At 47.7% G+C, this 27,642-nt stretch overlaps 1 protein-coding gene across 1 annotated transcript in view; it reads left to right on the top strand.

Moving 5' to 3' along the window:
• Positions 1-27,642, top strand: part of LOC147730264 (transient receptor potential cation channel subfamily V member 1-like) — a 460,470-nt gene that overhangs the window by 342,431 nt on the left and 90,397 nt on the right. The window contains exons 7-9 of the mRNA XM_086955033.1: positions 8,497-8,682; positions 11,193-11,351; positions 15,929-16,024. Of these exons, the coding sequence (XP_086811159.1) occupies positions 8,497-8,682; positions 11,193-11,351; positions 15,929-16,024 (441 nt within the window). The remainder of the gene's footprint in view (positions 1-8,496; positions 8,683-11,192; positions 11,352-15,928; positions 16,025-27,642) is intronic.

Genomic DNA, 27,642 nt, shown 5'->3' with positions numbered 1-27,642 from the left:
GAAAAGCTGGGGATGAGGAACTACACAGATGCCGGGGGTGTGGGGTGTGGGGATTCTGCAGGGAAGCACCCCATGAGGAAGAAAGCTGGAAAACACCTGCAATTGCTTGGAGTGCTAAATGAATATGAAAAAGTCGTATCCTGAATGCAATTCATGTAAGGATCCAGACAAAAGGAAGGTAAAGAAGCTATGCCCTAGGAGAGGGATAAACACAATAAGAAGTAGGAAAGGCTTTGAATAAGAATCAAACAAATGAGAAAGCTAACCAAAGGTAGGAGAGCGCTAGAGGGCGCACTAGCTAATGGCCGCACTCTAGTGAGGCTCTGGCTGCCTGGCCAGAAAGATCCTGAAACTATCCTGTAATCCTGCGAGCAGACGCCCAGCAATTGCAGCACTGGCGGCCCGCTGTGTGATGCAGCTCCGGTCCAACTTTGGGAGCGATCCGACCTTGGATGCCTGAGCTGTGGGGCTGGACGATTTGACCGGCGCGCGCTGCTGCGGTGCACTGCCGAGACGCCCGGACACCGGCTTGCGCGAGGCCGCGGCTCGCCACGAGGCGGCTAGGCCACTGGACTGGGAGGCCTGCAATCCTGGTGGAGGGTGCTGCTGGAAGCCCTCGGGCGGCAGCGGAGGTGAGTCCCTCCCCCTGCGGAGCCACGGCAGTGCGCGGGGGGGCTCCTGGCTGCCCCGGCGGACCACAGAGGGACCGGGAGAACATCGCGTTGCCTGGCTGTGTCTGCCGAGTGAGGCGGACTTCTCACCGGCATTGCTTCTCGCAACCCCGCTACTGCCCCTGACCACTGCAGCCACCTGGGAGCGGGGATCTGCGGCACAATAGCGGACGCTCGGCGGGCATAGATATTGCCCAACTTACGGTTCCTGCTCCGTGCATTTGGCGCACTGACCTCCTCCTGCGCCCGTTGGCGAGCCACCATCCCCCGCTGACTCTCCCTGGGCTCCGGACTGCGGGGCCTACCGCAGCCCCTCACCGCCTCGCCCATAGTTGTTGCTCCGGTGCGGGGGCTCTGGGGACAAGAGACTGCCTAGATCAATTTGTGCCTCGGGTGGGGGATACCACCTTGGCCGGAGTTGCCGCTCGGGGGGCCATCAGGATACACTGGCTGGACTGAGAGCAGCAGGCACGCACATTAGAGCCGGACGCAGTGCCCGTGGGGGCGCTCACATTCGCGACACGATGGGCAAAAATGACAACAAGCAGCCCAAGCTCTCTTTCGAACCGGCGGCTGTCAAAAAGCCGTTACGCAGCATGGCGTGGACCAGCGGAGCCCCAGGATCGTCGGGCACTGAGCCCCCCTCTGCCCCCTTGGCCCCGGAGCTCAGGCTGATGATGGAGGAGATGCGACAGGGCTTCGCTACGATAGTTGACAAAGTCGACCGTTTATCATCCAGAATGGATGGAGTTGCGCAGAAACTGGAGGTCCACGAGGAGCGCTTGGGGGAGGCGGAGAGGCGCATCTCTACCACTGAGGACACTGTCGCTGCCCACGACACGCGCCTGACTAGAATGGATAATATCCTGAGAGTAATAGCGGCAAAGAACGAGGAGTTGGAGGCGAGGAGCAGACGCAACAACATACGCGTCACAGGGGTTCCGGAATCCACCAACACTGGGCGCATGGAGGACTACGTGGAGCGCATCCTCCTCACGGCAGTGGGTAAGGAGGCCTTCTCCAGCCAATTTATCGTCGAGCGGGCGCATCGCTCCCTGGGCCCGATCCCCAAACCAGGGATGCAGCCGCGGCCCATCATTGCCCGGTTACTTAACTACCGAGACCGCGACGCGGCACTGCGTGCAGCCCGCACGACTCGGAATCTAGCTTGTGACGGGGTGCAGTTCTCCCTGTATCCGGACTTTACACCCATGGTGCAGGACCAGCGGAGGAAATTCCTAGACGTGAAGAAAAAGCTGAGGGACATGCAAGTGGACTACGCGCTTCTGTACCCGGCGCGGCTTAGGGTAACCCATCAGGGTAAACAACACTTTTTTACAAACCCGCAGCAGGCCGAGGACTATGTCCGGAGGCTGCGAACCGCCAGAAGGGACAACCGAAACGAGGGAGAAGATGAGGCGGACGACAACCCTGCCGAACGCGTGGTACCCTAACTGTGTCCTTACGAACACTTGATTGCTGACTCCTGATGCTGGACTGGCGGTTGGACTCGGATTCGAGATGCCAGCTACTGGTGAGGGGACCAGGAACTGCCTGTAGAAACCCGGTTGGCGGAGTTGCTGCGTCGTAGGTCACTGGTATGCGACAACTGCTTTTGTATATGCCTGCCCCTCTGCTGGGGATGAACTGATACTGGGCAATCTGAAGGCAGAGCTGAGACTGGAATGAGCGGCGGTTGCTCCTGAGCTGGAACTCCTGAATTTATTGATGTCTTTCCCGGAGTGGGGGGAGGTGATGAGTGAAGGTGGCTTGTTAAATGGGTACTAGCCCGCAGAGGGAACACATGCCAGGCGTCGCCCCACCTTCTCTGTCTTCTCCGTATGGCGCATGCGGGTCGAGAGGGGAGTGTTGGGGTGTTGGGGTGCATCCCTCTAGTGTTCTTAGGAGGGGATTCCCCAAAAGGTTTTCCTATTGTTTTTGATTGTTGGGGTCGGGGAGGGGGGGGGGACATGATACTGGCAAGATTGGGTTGCTTCAGTGGGTGGGGGGGGAGCTGGAGATCGGGGGCTGCACAGTTGTGCATGGGGGGAGGGGTGTGAATTGGATGTTGGGGTGCGAGTTGTTGTTGTAAGTAGAAAGGTTGTTGCGTATGACATGTATGACAGTGGGGCAGGTACTGGAATTCATATGTATGAACGTTTGGATGATTGTATGGGGAGAATGTTCTGGACAGCGGAAAGATTTGCATCGGGTACGTTTCGATCGAGGGCTGCAGCATTGGCCAAATGCTCCCTTCAGGGATATGGTGACAAACACAGGTGATGATACGGCAAATAATGTCTCCATAATGTCCTGGAATGTCCGTGGCCTTAATAACCCCCGCAAATGCAGGAATGTGATTGCCTATTTAGATCGGCACCATGTGCAGATAGCGATGCTCCAGGAAACCCATCTTAACCCGAATGGTGTCCCTAAGTTTGCGAGCAGGTGGGCGGGTGTGAGAGAGTTTTCCTCCTATTCCACGTACTCTAGGGGGACTGTTATTTTAGTCAACAAACAGCTGCCGTTTCAAAAGCTGGGTGTACGAGCGGATAAGGAGGGGAGATACGTCATTCTTTGGGGTAGATTGGGCACTGACGTAGTAATACTTGTGAATAGCTATGCACCTAATGTTGACACTCCTGGATACTTTTTGTCACTGTGGGGACATGTACTGGAAATTGAAGCCACTCACATTCTTTGGGGGGGGGATTTCAATCTGGCGTTATGCCCAGTAGCGGATAGATCGGACGGAAGTACACAATACAACACGAACGCCAGAGATACACTTCAGGGCATACTGACAGAGGCTGGACTAGTGGATAGCTGGAGGCACGCACACCCGACGGTTAAGGAGGGTACACATTTTACGGCATATGCACGCTCATGGGCGCGGATCGACTACTGCTTTATCTCGCGAGGCCTCGCTGGGGGAGTTATTAGGGTGAAACATCTGCCTCGTACCTATTCGGACCATTGTCCTGTCTTGACAATCTTGGAGATGCCGGGGTATGCTAGGGTGCGTCCGCCGTGGCGGCTTTTTCCCTCGGCCTTGCTGGACCCTGTCTTTAAACATGAACTGGGAGAGGAGATTGAAGCCTTCTTTCCGAGGAACAAAGGTTCGGTCGATAAGGTCGAAACGATCTGGGAAGCCTTTAAGGTGACAGTAAGGGGGATCACGATCTCTAAAAGTTGCGGTATACTGAGGGACATTGTGCGCACTTTGCATAAACTCGAAGCAGAGCTTAAGGCGCTGGAAGCACAGATGGTTGCAGACCCCTGTCCTGACCTCGCGGGTAAATTCAGGGCACTACTGTCGACCTATGAGGAGGAGGCGGCCAGGGAAACGAAATTTCGGGGCAAATATTGGACGGCTAGGCGCTACTGTGAGGGGGATCGACCGGGTAAGGTGCTGGCCGCTCTCACGAGGCACCAGCGCTTCGCCACCCATATCCTGGAAATCTCTGATGGGCAGGGTGGAACTTGCCAGGATTCCCAAGGGATTCAAAACACCTTCCTACGGCACTACCAGCGTCTATACTCCACGCAACAGGTGGGTGAGGTGGAGTTCGGTACTTTTCTGGACGACATCGCACTCTGTTGGCTCAGTGATACAGACAGGGCGTTCTTGGGATGCCCGTTCGAACTGGACGAGATCAGGGAGGCGATCATGTCCCTTAGCAATGGCAAGGCGGCGGGGCTGGACGGTCTTCCGGCCGAATTTTATAAATGCTATATCGACATCATGGCGCCGGTACTGAAGGAGGTTTTCGAGGACTCGCTCGAGGTAGGGATACTGCCGGGTTCCATGAGAGAGGTAGCGATCACGTCACTTTTGAAGCCGGGGAAGGACCCGAGGGACACTGACGCCTATCGCCCCCTGTCGCTGCTTAACTGCGACGCAAAGATCCTTGCAAAAGTACTGGCGACTAGGCTATCCCTCCTTATGAACACCTTGGTATTACCGGACCAATCTGGCTTTGTCCCGGGGAGAGCTACGTCCCATAACTTGCGTACACTGTTTTCCCTAATACCCACCATATCGCCTGACTTGCCGATCGCTGCCGTGTTTTTGGACGCCACCAAGGCGTTCGACTCGGTGGAGTGGGGTTACCTACTGGCTATACTGAGCAGAATGGGATTCCCCCGGATCTTTATAGCCTGGGTGAAATTGCTCTATACCTCACCGGTCGCCAGGGTCGTCGTCAATGGGGTGCTTTCGACACAGATGCCGATCACGAGAGGGACTAGGCAGGGTTGCCCCCTGTCACCCCTGCTCTTCTCCTTGGCGATTGAGCCATTGGCTTGTAGAGTGCGTCAATTGCACAAGGCAAGCGCCTTTAACTGTCATCAGCGGCAGATAAGTATTTCACTCTATGCGGATGACGTTACTTTGTACGTGCGTCACCCACAGGATCACCTCAATTCGCTATTGAGGGAGTTCGTGGTGTTTGGCGGCATATCCGGGGTGCATATAAACTGGAAGAAGTCGCAATTCTTCCCCCTCACGGCGTCAGTGGCCCGGTTTCCGCTGGATTATCCCCTGGAGTGGTGCAGTTCCGACTTACGGTACCTGGGCATAGAGGTGTCGCTCGATAAAGACGACACTATCCGGTCAAATTACGGGGTGGCTATCTCGCAGCTGACTGATAATGTGTCCCGCTGGCGGGCCCTACCGATCTCAATGGCAGGAAGAGCTTCCCTGATCAAGATGGTCGTCCTCCCACGGTTCTTATATCTATTCCAAAATATTCCCTACTACCCGGGGGCCTATTTTTTTAAACGGCTCCGCTCTGAGCTTCTGCGCCTTTTCTGGGGTGGAAAGCAACCACGCCTTAGCTGGAGGGTCTTAACGCAGCCATACGATAGGGGAGGATTCGATGTGCCCGATATGGAATTGTACTATCTCAGTGCTCAGGCTCAACACTCCTATCACTGGGTTCACCCCGCTCCCTTCATGCCGCAGGTCGCTGCTGAGGACTGGATCGTTCATCCGCTCCCGCTTAAGGGCATGCTGATGGGACTGATTGGGGATGTTGAGACGCCTGCCACTACCGTCACTTGTACCATTGATGCCTGGCGAAGAGTTACTAAACTGCTGGACGCCCCCATGCTTTATTCCCCGGCACTGCCCCTCGCATATCACCCGAAACTTTCACTTTTAACGGAAAACGGATTCCGATCCATGTGCAAACGCGTACACCTTAATACATGGGGTGACCTATTTCAGGACGGAACGTTCCGTTCCAAAGACCAGATGTTCCAAAACACTCCTCCGACACCCATGGAGGTGTTTTACTATATCAGACTCCGGCAGGGTATGCGAGACATTCTCCCCAACTTCCCGGAAGAACCTGGGACGATACTGCCATTGCATGTCATGCTCATCTCAGATGGTAAGCACTTAGTATCTAAACTGTATGCTGCTATACGTGGGCAGCGCCCAATGATGCTACCGAAGGCTCGCACTGACTGGGACTCTGAGCTGCCATCTGCACTCACGGATGAGCAGTGGAGCTATTGCTGTTCGCTCACGGCTAGGGTTTCCTCTAGCTGCCGGTTGAAAATTATTCACTACAAGTTAGTGCAACGCTACTATTATACTCCGGTCAGGAAACTCCGAGGATGATAGGTGTGCTAGATGCCGGGCGAGCGGCGCGGATTTCCTTCACCTGGCCTGGGAATGTGGAGCCATACAAACGTATTGGGAACAGGTACACGCCGCGCTCCAAATAATGATCGCTGGCCCGCTGCCCATGGAGCCAATAGTGATGCTGCTGGGTTACACCAAATATGTGCCCAAGCCGGACCGCAAATTTGTCGACATTGCGCTGCTCCTCGCTAAGCGGAGAATAGCTTGTAGGTGGGGGAGGGGAAGAGCGCCGAAATTTAAGGAATGGCTCGACGACCTCACATACTGCCAGGATCAACATGGCGTATATGCGGAACTGATGCCCGCTCGATGCGCGCCTAGCGATTTTTGGTCTCCCTTGCAGGTGTACTGGCTATCCCAAGCGACACATGGCGACCCCTCTGGAGATGACGAGTCGATCCCGGGCCTGTGAGCGTGTAGCTGATATGTATTGCGTTCACCATACCACTTCACACATGGTGGGAGGTAATTTACACCGCCTAACATGCGGCAGGTAGCCGTTATAGCTGGGAATACACTAATGATGGGGGGACTGGGAATACCTGACGGCCTTGTGACACTGTTTGAGGGTAGGACCTCTTTCATCCATCCATTCCTTGGGTTAGTGGAGGTGGTCGCACACACTGATGGCCACGCACGCTCATCGCTGCAGTCGACACTTGAGAAGGGAAACGTAATGCACGACATCGTTCCGTGGCATGCCCGACCATCCCTACACTAGACATTGGCTATGCTACCCAGCGAGAATGCATACATATGAGATACGCACGGGGCACTGCAGCACATAACGACATAACCGACTGAAAGGGCAAATCGCACACGAGTAGGTGTTGGTGGGCTGTGGTGTTGCCGCCCTTGCGGACCAGTCTTAATGCCTGAATATGGATGGGGGGCAGGCTTCCGTCCTTCTTACGCCCTTGACTGTAGGGGGGGGGGGTGAGTTCCTGCTATGCTGATATCCCATTACTGTGCATGTGAGACTGTGCCTATATTGAAATGGACCATGTGAGGCTGATGCCTCTCTATCGATTGTACCATGATTAATGATTTACAGGATTGCAGATGCTGTCACTGCCATGTCTTTTTGTGTACTGAACGCAACTAATAAAGGTTTAAAAAAAAAAAAAGCTAACCAAAGGTAAGCAATGGACTGTACAAAACTCCTCTGTAAGTATTGGTAATGTCCAATAGGTCTTCAACAGTGAGGGGTACCTAGACAGTAGAAGAGCCAGAAAACAGGAAGACTATCTGGGAAAAGTAACAACATGATGTACTGACTATTGCTAAAAGCTAAATGGACTGCAGTTAGCTTGCTAGGCAGAGGTGTAAGTAAAGAACTTATCATTTGGGGACCTTTATATGGTATTACAAGGAATGATAAGAAACCAGCAGCAGCTCCTCCATGGAGGAGCGTTGCCTCACTGCTTTTTTGGCTCTGTTCAAGGTGTGGGCGGGGTAAGGCTCGGCAGGCCAGAGTAGTGGGAGGAGTGGTGAGCTCTCTTGTAAATGCGCATGATGGTTTGGCCGTCAGCCTGTGTGGAGAACATGCACAGGCTCCCACACCCTGTCTGTGTGCCGTACCACGGTGCTCAGATCAATCATGACGTGACTGTCATGCTATTGACAGCAGTGTCATGATTGGCCTGTGTGCTTCCTGGTTCCGGGACACGTCAGAAAGAGATGCGGAGGGAAGTGTAATATTCTTGCCCCCCGCCCCACCATCACGATCCTCGCCGGCTGCCTCTGCTCAAAACTGGATGAAAAGAATGTGCACAACAGGTGAATCTGCAACAGCAGAATGTCGAACCGATGGTTAGAGGTAAGTAACATTTTCTGTTTTTCACCTTACAAACCTTTACATTGAAGCCAGTCTTGGAGTTTACACCAAGCCAACATTCTAAGGAAAGACACATTTTATGCAGGAAACCTCTTAGTCCAGAGTCTTGAAACCATCTTGCGATTTCACGTGTCTCTGGCAAAGCAAATACTCAAGTTTTTTTGTCAAGTCAGTGTGGGTTCATAAGTATCCGAGCATGCAACAGTATCTGTCCCAGTCTTATTGGCAATTTAAATTCACCAACCTGTTGTGTGTTCTTCCAGGATCTTCCTGAACTGAACAGAATTGGAAACATATTGATACTCCTGCATCCATTTTTTGATTTCCTTTACTAGATTTTCAAACACATCCTCCGACGACAGATGCCACCGGAGTGCCTACACCTGTCTCGGAAGTTCACAGAGTGGGTGTATGGACCTTTGCATGGCTCTCTGTATGACCTCACCGATGTCGATACCCATGAGAAGACCTCCAGCAAGAACTCGGTGGTGGAGATCATTGCTTTCGGGAGTGACAACCCAGTGAGTGTTCAACCATGGTGGAGTTTGGAAAAAAGAATTTACCAGCAGATGTGGGGTCTTTGCTGAAGTTTCACCCTTTCCCCCAACCACTGCGTCCCTACTGTTGGTTTTTCTTGCACACTTTTACTCACCATTATAAGAAAAATACCCCACTCCCCTTTTAACCTCCATAGTGGCATGCAGAAAGGACAGTGTAATTCATTGACACTGGAGACCGGATCTTAAGTTTGTGTTAGAATTATGTAGAGGCAATTTTGGAAACCGCTTGTAAGTAGTCCGACAGGACACATAAATACATCAATAGGTAAATAGCAGCAGATTGTTAACCCAGAGGATAGAAGGGAAACAATGGGGCATACCAAAAATTCTATGTTCACTGGCATTGTATTTCCAATTCAGGGACCTACCGGTAAAAGCCAAGGGCTCCTGTACCACTGGGATAATAATATTAACATGCTATTCCTTCTGTAAAGTCCATAAATATCAAAGCCCTTCAGACCTGGTAACAACAAGAATAAAAATAATATACGATTTACAGAGCAGTACTGAGGCAAAGATTCAAAGCCCAGCAAAAACAGATGATGATAAAACTTCCAATTCCAAATATTTCTTGTATTACCTTGCTCATAAGAATTAAAAGAAGACAGTCTGCACCAAAATAAAAACCTCTGGTTATAATTTCGAACAACTATCTCAAAAGCAAGCCCCTTTCCCTGAGCTATCTACCCGCATGCTGTTCACTGGTCTCCTAAACTAAAAAAATGGCACCAGTCAGCCTATTAATCTGCCGAAATCACATCACTACATGTGTAACAGAAGCAAAGCAGTACATTAACCCAAATAATGAAGGGAAAGGATTGGTGTACTAAGAATGAGGTGGCACAAAAGGTGCAGGTGAGCGAGTATATTGTTAGATTGGTGTTCAGTCGACAATTATAAATATATCTCAGAGGTACCACAACAACACAATGTGTTTTTTTGTCTCTGGCCCTAACAGCAGTCCCATAAAGGATCCTACCATTTTTGTAGGAATCTCCATTTAAAAAAAATATTTCTGTAGATATAAAACAGTTTGTTAACTATGAATAAGTTCTGACCTAGCAACAGAGCACTGCGCAGAAGAATAATTTGCCTAACTATATCCTACTCCTTATTAACGATTAATAGTGATAACATAAGAATAACCGAATAGCATGTATTTACATGTAAGAATAACATGTATTTACTTTACAAAATGTGCATGTTAACAATTTGTTTTAGAAATTTCCTAAAAAAGTATTTTACTAGCCCAAGGCTTAATGGCAGTGAATTTCATACCATTGAGGTGGAGCTAGGAATAGATTAGCAGAATGTTTTCTTCTCTGTCAATGTTAGAGCTTTTAAATGCAGGATGGGATAACAAATATATACTGTTGTCAATGACAGTTTTGTCTCCAAGAAAAAAAAATTCCCTTGAAGAATCCTTCGTGAGATATGCATTCAATCAAATAGATGATTTAAAATTCCAGATGTAGCCATGTAAATTTACTAAAGCAGGAGTTATGGGATTTGGGTTTAAGGTCCTTCCATTGAGGCAAATCAGAGTGAAAAACACATTGGGCCTCATTTATGAAAAGTGACGCATCGCTGCGAGAAAACAGCGATGCGTCACTTTTCATTGCGCCCTCCTTGCGACCCCAATGATGCGTCGTATTTACAATATGACGCATCATTGCGCAAGAACTTACAGATACGTCAGTATTTCTGACGTATCTGTAAGCGCAAAAGTGATGCATTGCTGGAGTGTGTCACAAAAGTGACGCAACTCCAGCAATGCGTCCTTTCACATGGAACAAGCCCCATGTGAAAGGGTCTGCGTCAGTCTTACGCCTGCTGTGAGGCAGGCGCAAGATTTTGACGCAACGGCGTCCTAAAAGTGACGCAGTGAAATCTCATAGATTTCACTGCGTCACTTCTACGACCCTTTCTTGCGTCAATACGCCCCCCTTGCATACATTATACCTGGCGCAGGTATAATGTGGCGCAGGGGTTTACAAAGTGACGCATCTACCTAGATGCGTCACTTTGTAAATATGGTGCAACAAGGTGCATTTTTTATGCTACTTGTGCGTCACAAAAAGTGACGCACCGGTGGCGTAAAAGTGACGCACAGCCTCATAAATGAAGCCCCTGGTTATCAAGATTAGCCCAGTCAAACCACTCTAAGGAGAATCCAAGCCACGGCAGAAAAAGCCAGATCAAGACAAATTAAGCCAAGACTAGCCAGGCCAAGCTAAACCAGGCAAGCTAAACTGGGCTTACTCTAGTCAAGCTGAGCTAGACAAATCAAATCATGCCAAGCCAAGTTAAGCAACGCCAAGGCAAGACTGGCCAAGACAAACCAATCCAAGGCAGGTCAAGCATATCCACGCACGATATCTCTATACCAAACCCAATAATTTCCAATTATGTCAGTACTCCATGAGTAAATGTGGATAGTTTTCACTAAATGTCTATTTTCTTTCCTCTAGAAACGAAACAGAATGATTGTTTTGGAACCAATAAACAAACTTCTTCAAGAAAAGTGGGAAAAGTTTGGACGACCAATATTCTATATCAAGTTCCTGCTTTACATTGTTTACATGCTGATCTTCACTGTGGTAGCCTATAACAGGCCACTCATTGGAAAGGTAATGCAATTCTATATGCAGAAGTGTACTAATGATAATACAAAATTTCTTCTCTATCAAGTCAACCCCCTTCATGGGTATTTAATGTGTAATGCTCACTTTACTACAAATAAAATATGCTATCAATCAGAAGACAGTAGGGTTAGGTGAAATGGAAAAGGTTGCAGTGAGCCACAGAGAAGTGTCCATAACCACTCTAAGCATTCCACATCACTGCTGCACCCATTTTAATGCAAGTGTGATAGGTGCTACTGAGTGTTGCACTAATGTCCTTGTGTGCCCAACAGGGGAACCGGCTGAAAACGAAACTAATGGTGATGCTCAGCACCAAGTTACTGTCAGCTTTGTAAATAATGAATGCATATCTCTTGCCTTTGAACGGCATTCCATGGTGCAAGTATGCTGCATCTATGTGGGTGTGAATGGTACTTATGAAGTGTAAACATAGCGAAGGAGCAACATAGCGCTGAAAAGCTAGGGACAGCTTATTGGTACATTTCAAAGTTGTTTACAATAAGGTAGGTAGTGAGAGGTTTTCTTGTCTGTGTGGTAGTACTGTTTACTAAGCAGATTTGCCTTCATTTTAATTTTGAGTAATAGAAGAGTAGGAGCAGTTCTGATGTTCGTATATGGAGAATTCCTGCCTTCTAGTCTTTTCCTTTTTCCATTTCTTTATTTCCTGTCTCACAAAGTCCTGGCTCACATCATCTACCTGAGGTGGTTAGATGTTTAGTCAGGTGTTTATGAATGTTACTTATGATGCCCTTGAAGGAGATGTTGTTTATGAAGATGATATAGGCCCGGAATGGGTGCAAATGCAGTTCCTTCAGTTTGAAACTTCTCCAAGCATCTAATTAGATGGTGCCTTTAAGGGGAGCTAAAGTGGAATCAGTAAGGCAGATGAGAAGATGTTTGTCTTAACCTTGGTGAGAAAGGAGCAAGTCTTGCCCTGTTATTTTGAATCATCTTTTGATAGGAAGGGTTTTATTTTTTTCAAGCAAGAGCTGGTACCATGTAGTATTGGTCTTCTTGGAGACACAGTCTTTAAAAAAGAGGTTGCTGTCAAGGGAAATCCAAAATTAGTTTGCATTGGCTATTAGCTAGGGGCATTTAGTTTCATGTCAGATAGTCATCCTTGTATATGTGGTTGCTTTGTACACTTTGGTAATAGGAGGAATTCAGGTTTCACTTTAGATGGGCGTTTGGAATTCCGTCCTGGATTAGCTAGAGGCTGGTTTAGAGTTGCTGAGCGTTGTGAGTTAAGGGAGTTTTTGTGAAAGAAATTGTACATCTTAAGGCTATTGGCACATCTTGATGAGACTGTGGCTCGGTATTGCACTGAGCAGTCCCATGCTGAGGTTTAACATGAAGGGAGAGGGGATGAAAATATCAGTTACTTCAAATGAGAATCTCCTGGGATCTTGCGGCTCCCATCTTGATCTGCTGGTGATGGTTGATGAGGGAGAAATTGAATCAACACAGAACTTTGCCAGAGAAACCCATGTTTCCAGATTGTGGATCACTGCTTGGTGGTCAGTTGTGTTGAAGGCTGCTGAAATGTTAAAGATGAGCATTTTTTTCTTTGATGACGGTGTTCTTGAATACTTTAATAGAGGCTGTTTCTGTTCTCCAGTGTGGTCTGAAAACAGATTGGTAATTTCATAGAAAGTTGTTCTTGTTGATCAGGCCATGAGTAGGGTGGAAACTGCATTCTCAATGACCTTTCCAAAAAAACTAAAAGGGAGGCAGAGGATGCGGACTAATTTGTGAAATTGTCTCAATGCAATATATCCTTCTTAAGCCGAGGGGAGGAGATATCATGTTTTGAGGTCATCAAGGAAGTATCCTCAGATGAAGGAGTAATTAACAATTTTGAGAAGGGGTGTGTGGGCATCACCATGAAAAGACTTCATCATGGGTGAAGGTAGGATAAATATTTCAAAGGATTTTACCTTGAGTAAGTTGAGGAGGTTGGATGTCCATCGTTCAAGAGGATGATAAAGCTGTCTACTTGGGGTGGAACAGCAGGGGAAAAAAGGCAGAGTGTCTATCTGTTCCATGTTGATGTGAAACCTGATTTTGGCCATCTTCTTGCTGAATAATCATTTAATTGAGTAGCACTTATCCACGAAATTAGGAACTGGAAGATGTAAGAGTGGATTGGTGCATTGCTTGACAGCTTTGATGTTAGTTTTATCTTGTTGGTAGACTTGTAGAAGTTTACTTTGGGTGGGGTCATGAGGAAACTGCATGCTAAGAGGAGATCTTTGGGTTGAGACAGGTCATCAAGAGATCCCGCTTGACTTCTTTTGTCTGTACATGATGCGCTTATCTGTGTACTTTCTTGAAGTACAGTGATGCTGATGGTTTAGTATTGGACAATTGTGTGTTCAGTGGTTGAGTTTCACATGCTTTTTCAGGTCTTCAAGTACTGAATTTCTAAGTTATGAAGGGATTTAGAAAGCTTAAATATATTACCCAAGGGAATGCTTTAGTAGGAACTGTATGCTAGTTTTTCTCTTTTCGGTTAACATCAATATAAAGGTGTGATGCTGAGGAAAGAGAAGGAGATGGTGGGAAGATCTATTTGGTCCAGGAGTGGTCCCCTCAGAGGTATCTTGCAGCCTATGCATTATCCTCATTAAATATTTCATGTTAAAGGCTCCAACCGGTAGGCCCTAATCTAAAACCAAAAGTGGTGTATTCTGTCTTGTGTTACAGTCTATTGCATCCACGCAAAATGTCTCTCTGTGCTCGCGTCTGCTGGAGAGAATCACTCATTGTCTCAGGCACCTACATTAACTTGTAATTGTACTCCAATTCTGAGTCTATTTCAATTTGAGGCTAACCTGTCAGATCATTTTGTTTTGTTTCATACATTACTGTGCTATTTTTTCACTCTTGTCACATATCACGATCACTGCGTCATTATTGGAATACCTACTTTTTGCAATTGTTGCAGTAACTAAATGACTAAATGACTGTTTGCCCTGCTTTTTCAGTATATTGTTTTGTTGCACAGGGAGCATAGGCTGTTCTGTTTGTCATTTTATGTCCTCAGGTTCCTAGGAATACTGGATGACACCAAACTTTGCAGAGGTGACATGAGACCAAGGCTGTCATGATGAAGCTAAGGGGGTTGCCTTTGTAATGGGTTGATGCATTGACATGTGGTTTGATCTCCACATGTATCGAGGAGTTTTTTTTAAAATTATTTCATTGCCTTGGAGATTGTGCTACTGGAGAGGTTGCAATCACAGAGTAATAAGTGGTGAATGTGCTGAAAAGAGACAGAGGTGATGAGGTCAGAATTTCTCCATTGAGGGTCTTAGGGCCAGGAGGTCTAGGTCTTTAAAAATGATGTTGTAGAAGGGTGGCTAGGATGCTGGAATTGGGAAATAGCAGCTGAATCTCCTGCATGTTGCTGAGTCACAGGGCAAGGTACACTTGAAGGTGACATCAGTCCTCCTCCGGTCTTGTGTGTGTGCAGTCCTTGTATTAAATGCTGTAAACTGTAGCGAAGAGGTGTGTCAAGTGCAATTTCTACCTATTTGTTTTATTTTTCTTAAACCTTTAAAATTGATTATCTCCAGTTCTGCTGTTTGAATTTATGTAGTTCTGGTCTTATCTTATTTATGAAGTTGTACTCTATTATTCTAATCTGCATAGGGATTTTTCTTGTGTTGTGTTTTCACTTCATTACTGTTTGTGTGCCGTATAAATACTGACCGTTTTTGTGCAAAGCTAGTGTTAAGCACAGGTTAATTTAGTGACTTTTGAGATTCACGCTGACAAGGATTGTGGCAGTTGCATGAGAAGGATTTCACCCCCCTCAATCAAAAACTCATTTTATTACAGATGTCTGCAGAACTGAGTTTAAAGGTCCAAACGTATTTAAACATGAGTATCCCTTGCCTTATCCCTAGTTGCCAAGGCACCCCTAGTGAGCGATGCTCTGGAAATGGTGACTTCCAGGTAGTGGGAAGGTTGCTGATTCCTTTTTTCAAGCAAAGGGGAAGGCGGCAAGCCAGAGAGCATTGTGCTTTGTCTGGTGGCGAGTGCTAGCTGTAATGGCATCAGGATGCTTCTGTCTCTTCAAGACCACTGATGGACCTTTTGTAGTTGAAGGAAAATCAGGAAGACAGAGAGCATTATGTTTGATTGGAGAGCCTGGTGGTGAGCATTGTGCTTTGTCTGGTGGCGAGTGCTAGCTGTAATGGCATCAGGATGCTTCTGCCTCTTCAAGACCACTGATGGACCTTTTGTAGTTAAAGGAAAGGCAGGAAGACAGAGAGCATTATGTTTGATTGGGGAGCACTGGTGGTGGTTCCAGCACAACCAAAGTGGTTCCTGTAGTGCCTCTGTCTCTTGACAGCCGCAGATTGGCCTTTTCAAGCTGTGGATTTAGGTAGGAGGCTTGTGATTGGCTGAGGGGCTCTGGCAGCGATGTTGACATGGTCCTAATTGGTCCTGGGGCTTATGTTCCATTATAAGTTAATAATGCATTTATGTTGCCTGTCAGTAGTTCTGACTGGTTGCAGATGTCCCCTAATGCATATATTTTTGGTTGTGTTTAGCCTCCATTCGCACCAGAAAGAACTGCAAAAGGTGGTCTCCGTTTTGTAGGGGAAATCCTCGTAATCGCTGGTGGCCTATATCTCTTCATCTTACAGGTAAGTCTTTTCTCAACTTGAGGTTTATTAATGTTGGTGGTGGTGGTGGCCATTGCAAATCTTCTCTTCAGTAGCTCACAATGCGGGTTAACGTGACGTCATTCTTACCTATGATTCTAAGAGGTTGTACTTTAACTCTACCTTTATAATCCTTGCCTTTTGAAATGCATTTCTCAGGCTATTCAATTCAACAGACAAAATAATTATCTGCAAGGTCTCAATTTCAAGGTGAAATATTAATTTCTTTGTTTAACTCTCATGGGCTTTTTTATATAATCTAGCATCGTAGTAGCAACAAACCCCTTCGAATGGGCCATCCTGTCACTCAAGCACAGACATCCTTGTACACTGCCCTCTCCTGTTCTGACCAGTAATGACGTGATGGACAGACTTTATTTGGCACTATGACTTATAAAATTGGTTATCTTGAGACGTCAGAGGAGGTGGAGCATTGCCCCCCTATGTTCTCAGTTAAACGTCTATGTCTGCCTTTGTAAAAAATATACTTTAGCCTTTATCCACTGTTAAGTTTGTTGCAGGATTTTATGGACTTCCTGCGAATTCATTTGGGTTAAGGGCTCTCTAGTTGTACTACTTGCTTTGTAATTGAGGAGTATATAGTTATGTGACGCCACTTCCAGTGAGGTTATCGGGGTTAGAGAGAGAAAGAAAGAGAGCGAGAGAGAGCGGGAGAGAGATTGTGATGTCACTTATCTTCTGTTCGAAAGTAATGTCTCAAATGTTCATTTCCTGTAATTCAATTAACAGAGCAAGCTTCATTTCCACAACCTTGCCAGTTGTCCAGATGTTAATACTCCAATGCAATGCTGGCCTTTTAGATGCATTTCCAAGGACTACCTTTCTTTTCAAAACTACAATGTTGTCATATACAGGAGCAGTTCGTTGACCGAGCATCATTTCCACTACTATAATCCTCGGTACTGGAGCAGCTAGTTTCATGCAGGTCTTTTTTTCACCAGAGTAAAAGGTACCTTCACCCATGCGTGACGTTGTATTTTCCCAAGTGGTAAGATGGCCTGACTATAACTAACACGGCAAAAAGATTTCCTGGGCGCTTTTTCACCAATTCCCCCCTCAGTGCCACTCCCACGTTGACTCTGCTTTTGATTTCAGTAATGGACCTGCCTCTCCGCTGCTTTTACCTGCTTGTGACACTCTAGAACTGGAGATGGAAATCCCCCAGCAATTTTATCAGTAGGACCTCCAAGCAGATATACTCCAGCACACTTCTCTGTTGGATTGTAATTTACGAGCTACAGCACATGCCCTCCACCTGGAGCTGGTATCCTCATCCCACAGCCTCTGAGTCCGAATTACAATCCAGTTTGCAACAGTGCGCAGCATATGCTAAGCTTATGTCCGCAGCGTATATCAGTCGGTAAGTCTTGAAAATCATATGGCTGAGATACCCGCCACCCCCTCTCAACACAATCCCCAAGAATTGGGAAACCGGAAACAGTTCTTGAACTTTTGGAAGGCGGGAAGGGAGTTACCCTTCCGGCCGTATTTATTAAAAATATAAAACAAAATCAAAACGTTAAAATAACAGTTTCATATTATGTACAATTTCATATCCACGTTACGATGTTTGGCTAACCTTAACTTATATCTAATACAAAGGTTCTCCTAGCCGATACTAACATCCTTACAAAATTGCATTTAAAAACTGAAATTGTACATCCTAACGTTAAGGGCCAACGGCAAGGTCGTAACTGGTGTCAGATCCCTAAACCAGAACTCCCCCCTCACTTGTGAGGGGCGGCCGCACAGAGGACTGCACCTCATGTGCAATACCAATTTCCCTTGTCTTGACGGGGGCCCCTGTTAACTCGACGCCATGTACGTGGTCGTCAGAGAACTCGTGTGAGGTGTCTAGAAGGTAGCGTAGACCCCCCTCCCCACCCTACACACTTACCACATCTGCCGTCGCAGATGTCCTGGCCCCGGGAAATTCCCAGGAGGGGCCCGTAGCCCCTCCTATCCAGGGAGGGGCCTTGACCGCCTTCCCTTTCCTTTAGGCGTCCCGTCTTTTAGAAGGGACCGCCTCCCCGTTGAGGGGCCAATGGCCACCTCCCCCCGGGCGCTCCCATCCGTAATGGGTGACGCCCACCCCTAGGGATCTTCCAATGACTGCTCACCGATCATGACCTTACCGCCACAGGCCGGATAGTTGACCGGCTATCCGGACTCCCCACAAAACTCCTACCTAAAGGTCATGTTGCAAACTCCTTAACCAGGCTACGAGGTCTCCTATGAGTAAAGAATTCCCCACCCGGGACAGATGGACCCCATCCTCTAGGTACATATTATCCCCCCTGATACAACCATGCGGAATCGAATGCAGTGTACTGGTACGGAACAGTCTACCAAGTTTGTTATTAATCTTTTTCACAGAATGATTTATAGCAGGCACTGAATTAGCCCCCCGCCACACCTTACGTGGAATCATACGGGACCATGCAATCGTGCACCCTGGAACTCTCCTCGCCAACCAACTTACTGTGGATAATATCGCTTCGAGAAGTAGTCGTCTACCAGTGGTCACTAAATCATTACCCCCAAGGTGTACTATGATTATAGATGGCGGTGACCTTGTCCGCCCTAACAAACCCTCAAGAAATGGTTGAAACTGGTCAATACAGAGCCCGCCCCTTCCGTAGAAGGTCACCCTGTACCCGTATTCCCCAGCTGTGTGAATCATGTCACCTGCTTTGAATACGTCCCCGGCACGCCTCACGTATGAGTGGCCCACGACCCACACCACTTTCTCCTCAGCCGGTGATCTCTGACCGCTGGTTCCCAGGTGTAGGGCCGACTGCACAGTCCGCCCTGCCTCGTAGGTTTGCGAAACTGTAACCAAACAAAAACAAGAAGCGTGAGTACATGATATCAGCTTCACAACATGTGCAACCACACATACCTTTTGTAACAATTCGAGGACCAACGCCCCAACTGTTTCACTTTTTCCACACTCAGACCCCTGGCTGTAGCCTCTGTAGCAGCCCCAATCCGGAAGGAATGAGTCCCAAACTCGCCCGGGTTCAGGCCCGAGGCCGAAATTGCCAATGCAAGCACCCGCTGGAACTGAAACTTCGTCAGTGGGGTGGCATCTGCATGCCTCAGCAAGGTCCCTCCCCATGATGCCGCCCTCTGCGCCAAATATTCCTCGACGCATGCAACCGGGCACATGGGAGATCCGGGAATCCGCTGGACCACTACACTATCCCCGACCGCACATTGATCGGTCTTGGACCTGACAAACGATAGAGTCATCGTTTCCCCCTTTACCTGAATGTGCTCTCGGCACACGCCCCCCTCCGTATCCCGCTTATTTTTTGCCACCAGTTCGCTTACCCGCATAGCCCCATGGAATGCTAATGCAAAAGCGGCCCGGAATAACACTGTTTCCGACTGGGATGAACATGTAGCAGGGAGTACGGACAGTAACAGGGCCAACCTATCCGGACCTATCGGGTGCCTTTCATCTACTCTGCGACCCTCAAGGCGTTGCCACCCCCGTAGCGCTTTCTGTACCACGAAGGACGCTGTAGGGTCCTGGATACCATGAGCCCGCGCCATGAAGGAAATGGCGGCCCGATGCCTCTGGGCCGAGGCCACTGATTTGCCTGCCCTGCGTAACGACAATAAAAATTCTATGACACATTCCTCTTGACCCCAAAGCTCTCCCCTAGCAGAACCCAAAAAGGACCAATAGGAACGGAACGCCCCTTCATATGCCTTCCTCGTCCTAGGTGCTAAACTCTCTCCCACAAGGTTTTGTAGTTCGGGGCACCGAGAGACCAGAGAGCTTCGGGAAATGGTGCCGCCACCCGGTCCGCTGTGGGCAGAAAACCCCAGAAGGCCTGCATACGGAAACGAGAAAGCGCATCAGCAGCCTGATTCTGCACCCCTGGTACATGCCTCGCTCTAAAGAGCACGTTCAATTGCATACATAGCAAGACAATTTCTTTGAGCAACCTCAGGATCCACTTGCATCGTGCTGCCTGACTATTGATACACTCAACAACGGTCATGTTATCCGACCAGAACACCACAGAATGATCTTTAAACCCTTCAGGCCATGTTTTCAAAGCCACCAGAATAGGGAACAGTTCAAGAAAAGCAATGTTACTTGTAAGTCCACACTCGTGCCACCAGGACGGCCACGGTTGAGCCGACCAGTGGTTGCCAAATATGGCGCCAAAGCCTATACTCCCCGCCGAATCTGTCCACAGCCCCAACTCTTCGGAGGACACCGCCGGTTTCGTCCAGACTACCCGACCATTGAAGTCCGCCAGGAATGCCAACCAAATGCGCATGTCCTGGCGAATCTCGGCCGAGAGCCTCGTGCGGTGATGCCCCTCTTTTAGACCGACCATGGCTTGTGCAATCGAGCGGGAAAAGGGGCGGGCCATTGGCATTATTCTAAGGGCAAAATTCAACTGCCCCACAGTTTGCTGTAATTGATGCAAATTCACTTTAGTTTCACTAATGCATGCTTCAAGTGAAGCCTTGAATTTCTTCACTTTCTCTGCTGGCAAGCGGAAGCAACCTTCTTCAGAATCGAACTCTATACCAAGAAACTCGAGTGAAGTTGAGGGCCCCACAGTCTTGCCCGGCGCCAAAGGCACGCCAAACTGTCTCATCAAATCACAAAAGTCATTTAGAGCCTGTGCACATTCAGTGTCCCCGGCTGCCCCCAGAAACAGAAAATCGTCTAGGTAATGCATGACATGCTCGAAACCCGTAATCCTTGTGAATGCCCATTGCAGAAAACAACTGAATTTTTCAAAGTAAGCACACGATATGGAACAGCCCATTGGCATACATTTGTCCATGTAATAGCGCCCCTGAAACATAAAGCCCAGGAGACGCTGATCGTCCGGGTGTACCGGGAGCAACCGGAACGCTGACTCGATGTCCGATTTGGCCATCAGCGCTCCGGGCCCCAGGCGATTCAACATGGCGACCGCACCATCGAAGGATGCGTACCGCACCGAACAAAGCCCTGGGTCTATTGCATCATTAACCGACAAATCCCTCGGGGCTGACAAATTATGTATCAGTCTAAACTCACCCGGGTCCTTTTTGGGGACCACCCCCAAGGGCGAACAAACAAAATTAGGAACTGGTGGCGTGCTGAATGGTCCAGCCACCCGCCCCCGGGCCACTTCTTTCGCAATCTTTGCTTGGACAACTGCCGTATTCTGCAGGACCGAAATTTGGTTCTTACACTGCGCTTTACCCTGAAAATTCCCTACCGGGATGCGGAAACCACAAGAAAACCCGTCCCGCAGCACCCCAGCGGAGACATGATCAGGGTATACACTGAGCCAAGGAATCATTGCCATGGTATCAACCGGTGTAGGTAAAGCCGCCCCTCGGCCTATGTCAGACCTGTTTGGCGCTCGCCCTACTACCGTTATCACCCGTCTTGGCTCTGCACATGGTCTCGGGATGCGAAGACTGTCCACACCCCCCGCATTCATGTCTAAACTTGCATGACCCCTGAGTTCTCGTACACTTCCCTTTGTTATAGTTCCAGCATACCCCTTTTTTACCTGCATTGCCGTTCGGCTTTGGGTGATGCTCATTAGTTGCCCCAGTCCGAAAGGGCGCCCCGGCTGGTTGGCGGGAAAGTTCACCCCCGCCCCCCACCAACAAAGGCGCCTTTAGCATACCTGATTGTTCCATTTTTTGCCAAGAAATGGAGTCATAACAATCCCACGTTAAGCACGCATCGAACTCTTTAGCTTTACGAAAAATGTTATCGTAACAGAACCACTCATTGCCAACATATGTCTGAGAAAATTCCATAATACGAGACTGGTACACAGGTAATTCGGTCAACAAATCTGGTCTCCGTTCACCCATAATTGAAGTGAATATGCTAAATGCTCTGCCCCAGTTACCTATCGTCTCATCGACCCTGAAAGCGGCCATTTTTGCGCGCCAAACATTCGGATGCATGAGTTCCTTCTGAATTTTTACATGCTCAATCTCATAATGGTCAGTTAGCAATGAGAACATGTTTACGTATTTCCCAGCCCATATCCGTTCTTTGACCTCCATCGGGATATGCTGAGCTAACTTCTCCCTCCTCGAGGGTACAGACCCCTTCCCCGCAATCGGCATCAGCTGCTTACCTGGACTAGTAGCTGTAACCGCCGTTGCTGCTGAACTCGAGCCCGCTGCGGGTTGCTCTACTGGAGCCTGCGGGGAAACAAACGGACAAGGAGGTTTCGCGGCCTCTCGAGACTGCCGCAACTGCCTCATTAAAAGCTTGGCCTCCGCAGCCGTGTCCCCCGGAGCCACAGGACCCCCGCTGCTCTTACCCAACCATGCCGCTAGCTGGGCGGCCAACTCCGGGGGCATGTCCCCATCGTTCACAGGGGTAACCACAACGGGGATCCGCTGGCCCTCGACAGGAGCCGGCGCGGGGATCTCCTCCGGTCCAGGAGGGCTCGCAGGGGGAGCCTCCGGAACTGGGACCTCGTCCCCAATCGACCCATTCCTGGCCCTCTTCCTTCTCCCGGCCGGGGCCTCAGCTGGGTTGGGCCTTTTCGGCCTTTCCGCCCCGTCCCTGGCCGCCATTTTTCTCTTCATCTCCGCCATGTCTTTCATCAACATCCGGAGCATCTGGTCGGTGCTGACCTTCTTTGCGACTCTCTTGCCCGGCATATTTCTCGGTAAGAGAAAAGATCCTAAACGCGACTTGCAGCTGGAAAAGAAAAGAGAGAAATTACCAATTTCAAAAATGGCTCTTCGTTCCGTCTCGAGCTCACGTGCAGCGAGGAGGTGCAGCTTCAGAGCACAGGAACAAGAGGATGCTTCCTTGGCTTGTGGCTCCTTTTATTCTTCTCTGGGGCGGGCGTGAACCCGCCTCCTCACGCCTCCCTGGGCGTGGCGGACGGCTTCGGTGTCTAGGACAACCCACTCTTGGGCGGGAAAAGGCGCGCCCCGGCTACGCCGCTTCGGGCATACCAGCCGAGACACGCCTCCCGCCCAAAATGGCTTCCCGGGGGGATCGGGGTACTCCACCATACGTTCGGGGGGACCGATTGGTCGCCCCTTTCCATAAAACTCAGTATGTGCAGGACTTCGAATAATGCAAATATATGCCAAGTAAGCGGAACATTCTGTAGATGAATAAGTGCTACCTATGTGTAAATGTAGTACTACCTAGGTGTAAAGGTAGGTGTTTCCAAGAAGGGAGCACCAAAAAGTCCTCGCCGTAAACGCTATATATATGCAATTTAAAAATGATGAGTATCGCATCGAAACTGATTGTGCTGAATTTTGAAGGGGGGCTACGAGAGGGCAACGAGAATCCACTGTCACCTATAAAAGTGTAAGTGAGAATGCAGGTAGAGGAATCCACCCACACCCGTTCCAACTAAAGCAGTACTACAAGCAAATCAAACACAAAGACATACTCACCCTGCCATGAGTTATGTCATATACCACAGTCAATGCACTCTAGGAGTTGCAATGAAATACCGCCAAAACCAGAGGATGCAGGAATCACAGCACTGTCAAACAAAAGGGCCGATTAGGATGGTGGTTGGTCGCACTACCATCCACTATATCAGCAGTTAGGAGACTGCTCGACAAGCAGTCGACGGTTCGACTGCCGCATTACGATGCGACTGCCTGGCTGGTGGTTGCAAAGGGCTCCTTTATACTGTGGTTTGTGTTGCGGCCCAGGAAAATAGCCCCAGCAGTAGCCGTTGTGTAAAGGTGCGCTTTGTGCACATCCATGCACTGTGTGCCACATGGCACACGGTGCATGGAGGTGCATAGTGGCACTATATGTGGATCCTGCGCCACTATACTGTCGCCCACGACGCAAGGCCACCCGACATGACCTACATAGATTACAATTCTTTAGATTTCTCCAAATACAACATCCGCTGGAGGAACCTAAGAATGCCTTCCATCCCATCCCCAACCATAACCCAATTAAGCTAACCTAGTCATCGAGATGATAAAGAAAAAAGGGGTATCGTGATTGTACAAAACAATGATCATAAATACTCTGGATGCTTTAATAGACAATAGATGTGGAAGGCTTAAAGGAAGATGACTAGTGTGATGCCAACATGGCAGCCAGGGCACAAGCCATCTCCACTAAGCTACACCTAATACAATTTAAATACTTCCACTCTATATGTTACACCCCAGAGAAACTCCACAAAATTAATAGATCTCTGACAGCAGACTGTACTCAATGTCATATGTCGGTGTGGACTCTCCTACACGGAGTATGAGACTGCCCTATAATCCAGGCATACTGACCAGAATCCACAACACCCTCTGCAGCATCCTGGGTTACCCTGTGGAGCGTGAACCCTGCAGGACACTATCAGGCATACACCGAGGGTGGAACGGTACAAATCGAGATAGGGCTTTTTACAATGTTGACTGCCTATTAGCCAAAAGGGGCATAACTAAGCACCGGCGCTCACTAGAAGGCCCCACGGTAATAATATGGCTGGATCAATGACATATTATCAATTACAAAAATATCCCCATGCACAAATATAGACACATAAATATCGATGTCAAATATATCGACATCCTATCTTTATACTGTAAAGTGCAAACATATGGAAAAAATAATATCGATGTAAAGAATATCGATGTAAAAAATATTTTTTTCTTTCTATATAAAAAAATATGTTAAATACATTAAATAATAAAATTAACTGAAAAAACATTATTTAGATGTAATGTACATTTTAACAAATATAATAAATACATTTAATGTAAAAAATGTGAATAGACATATATAAAATGTAATATAAATATGTACATTCACTTTAAAACAATGAATAAAATTATAATTTAAATGTATTTTAAAATGTTATAAATATATAAAAATGTACAAAAATATATAGTATATTTTATATTATAGGTCTGCATATATATATATATATATATATATATATATATATATATATATATATATATATATATATATACACAGACCAATAACAGATATATATACATATATATGTGATCAAGCCTCGTAGGTGGAGGCAAAACGCATCATGGTGGATTGCAGGCTACAACTTTGGCACAAATAAAGCACTGAAAACTGCACTTACGTGGTGGTTCCACTCTTTCTCGTTCTGCGCGAAGCAGCTGTGAACGGCGACTTTCTGGATATATATATATATATATATATATTGTCGCTCCAGGTTGACCTTGGAGCGAGAATATATATATATATATGTATACACAACTTGCTCCTTCTGACTGTCAGTGGCCCCGCGGGAATTGGCATACACGCCGGCGGGCACGCCGGTAATTAATCCTCGTATTTTTGCAGCAGTCTCGTACGCTCTCAGTAATACATCCATCAGCCAAGCATTAGTTCCAAGGGGGTTTATTTTTGAATAAACACCCTTGGAATTAATGCTTGGCTGACTGTAAAAATCCAAGAAAATATATGTATATATATATATATATATATATATATATATATATATATATATATATATATATATATATATATATATATATATATATACATACATACATATATATATATATATATTACCTACTGGCGGTCGCCAGTAGGTAGTTATAGTTAGGATTTTTTTCAATGTTAAATCTCAAAATTCTATTTGGAATAACTTTGGCACCGGTTGACGAATCTGCCTGAAAATTTCCTGAAAATGGCCTCGCGGCGTTCCGGTCCTTCCCTGAAAGTTTGGGGGGGATTCGTCAAGCGGGGGCCGAGATAAAAGGGGGGTCCCAAAACGCGTTTTCCCCATGTTAATTTCCATAGGGCGGTCGATTTCACTTTTAGCCCGAACGGCTGAATGGATTTCCACCAAACTTGGCAAAATTGTAGGGACTGGTAGCCCGATGTGCCTTTGCTATGTCTCAAGATATGTGCTCCAGTGGATTTTGAGTAATTAAGGTTCAAAAAAATATATATATCTATAGCAGCGCTCCGGTACGCGCACCGGTACGCGCACCGGGCGCGCCACGCGACTTGCGCGCAGAAAGCTGATTGGCTCTGGGGTGTCTGTAAACATTCTAAACAGTCCGGAGCGGCCGCCATCTTGTGTCTCGGTAGGATCGAGACACGAGAGGTGGCCAAAACAAAGAGGGAAATGACCATAAGGGGGCAGAGTAGACCCCCCCTGACCCCCTAGGTTTGATGTGGGGGCCATAAAAGGGCCCCGCGGGGCAAAAACAAATTTTTTTTTTTTTTGATTTTCGCGGGGGGAGCGCCCGGTACGCGCACCGGTGCGCGTACCATGGGGAAAAAGAATGACAGTTCTAAAAGTAGCTGTTTAGAAAAAAAAATGTTTAGTTGATTTTTTTATATATACACATACATATATATAAATGCATATGCACATATATATATGCATATATGTCTATATGTGTGCGTGTAGAGAGAGGTAGAGAGGTAGAGGTGTAGAGGTAGAGAGGTAGAGAGGTAGCGGTAGAGAGGTAGAGATTAGTAGAGAGAGAAGAAGAGAGAGGTAGAGAGGTAGAGAGTAGAGAGTGAGTAATAGAGAGTAGAGAGTGAGTAGTAGAGAGTAGTAGAGAGCAGTAGAGAGAGTAGCAGAGTGAGTAGTAGAGAGTAGTAGAGTGAATAGTAGAGTGAGTAGTAGAGAGTAGTAGAGAGTGAGTAGTAGAGAGTGAGTAGTAGAGAGTAGTAGAGAGTAAGTAGTAGAGTGAGTAGTAGAGAGCAGTAGAGAGTGAGTAGTAGAGAGTAGGAGAGAGTAAGTAGTAGAGAGTAGTGGAGAATATTCCAAAGTTTGGCACAGCACCACTTTCACAATGAGTCCAATCAAATCATATCACTTAGAGTACTTATTGAAGCGCTGAATCTTGGTGTATATTCAAATGCTTTTATTTTCCTTAAGTTTATGTACCACAGCCAGCCGAAACGTTTCGTTCTGTACAACAGAACTTCTTCAGGGCGTTCTTATTTCCTTCAAGTTATGTCGGTATCCCGTTGTCATATAACTAGATATTTCTTCCAAATGTTAGACGAGACATAAGTATATTCTTATTAAAAGTGACTAGGTATCAATTTTACCCACACAATTCGGGCAGACTTGAGTAATTTATAGCATCCTCAAAGTCAGTCTTTCAAAAATTCCAAAGTATAGGACATGATAATCCAAATCCAAATGTTTCTCAAGAAAAGTCATTTACAATCGTTCGGAATATCGGTGTTTGGGCAGATATGATCTAGGGACCCCCAGTATGCAAGGGGAATTAGTCCCCCCTCTGCAAACGCGCCAGTGGCCTGCATTGCAGAGAGGTGTAACAAGGGTGTGGCCTCATTACACTTCTCTGCAATGCAGCTCCCTCGCGCATACTGGAGGCTCCTGGTGGACTAGTTGACCCCAGGGACCCCCAGTATGCAAGGGGAATTAGTTCCCCCTCTGCAAACGCGGCAGTGGGCTGCGTTGCAGAGAGGTGTAACAAGGGGCATAGTCTCATTACACCTCTGCAATGCAGCCCCAGGCGCATACTGGAGGTTCCAGGTGGGCTAATTGGCCCCCAGGGGCCCCCAGTATGCAAGGGGAATTAGTTTCCCCTCTTCAAACATGCACGGGGGC

This window comes from Lissotriton vulgaris, chromosome 2_1 (assembly GCF_964263255.1).
Source record: "Lissotriton vulgaris chromosome 2_1, aLisVul1.2, whole genome shotgun sequence".
Lineage (NCBI taxonomy): Eukaryota > Metazoa > Chordata > Amphibia > Caudata > Salamandridae > Lissotriton > Lissotriton vulgaris.
This window is presented reverse-complemented; position numbering and strand designations above follow the sequence as displayed.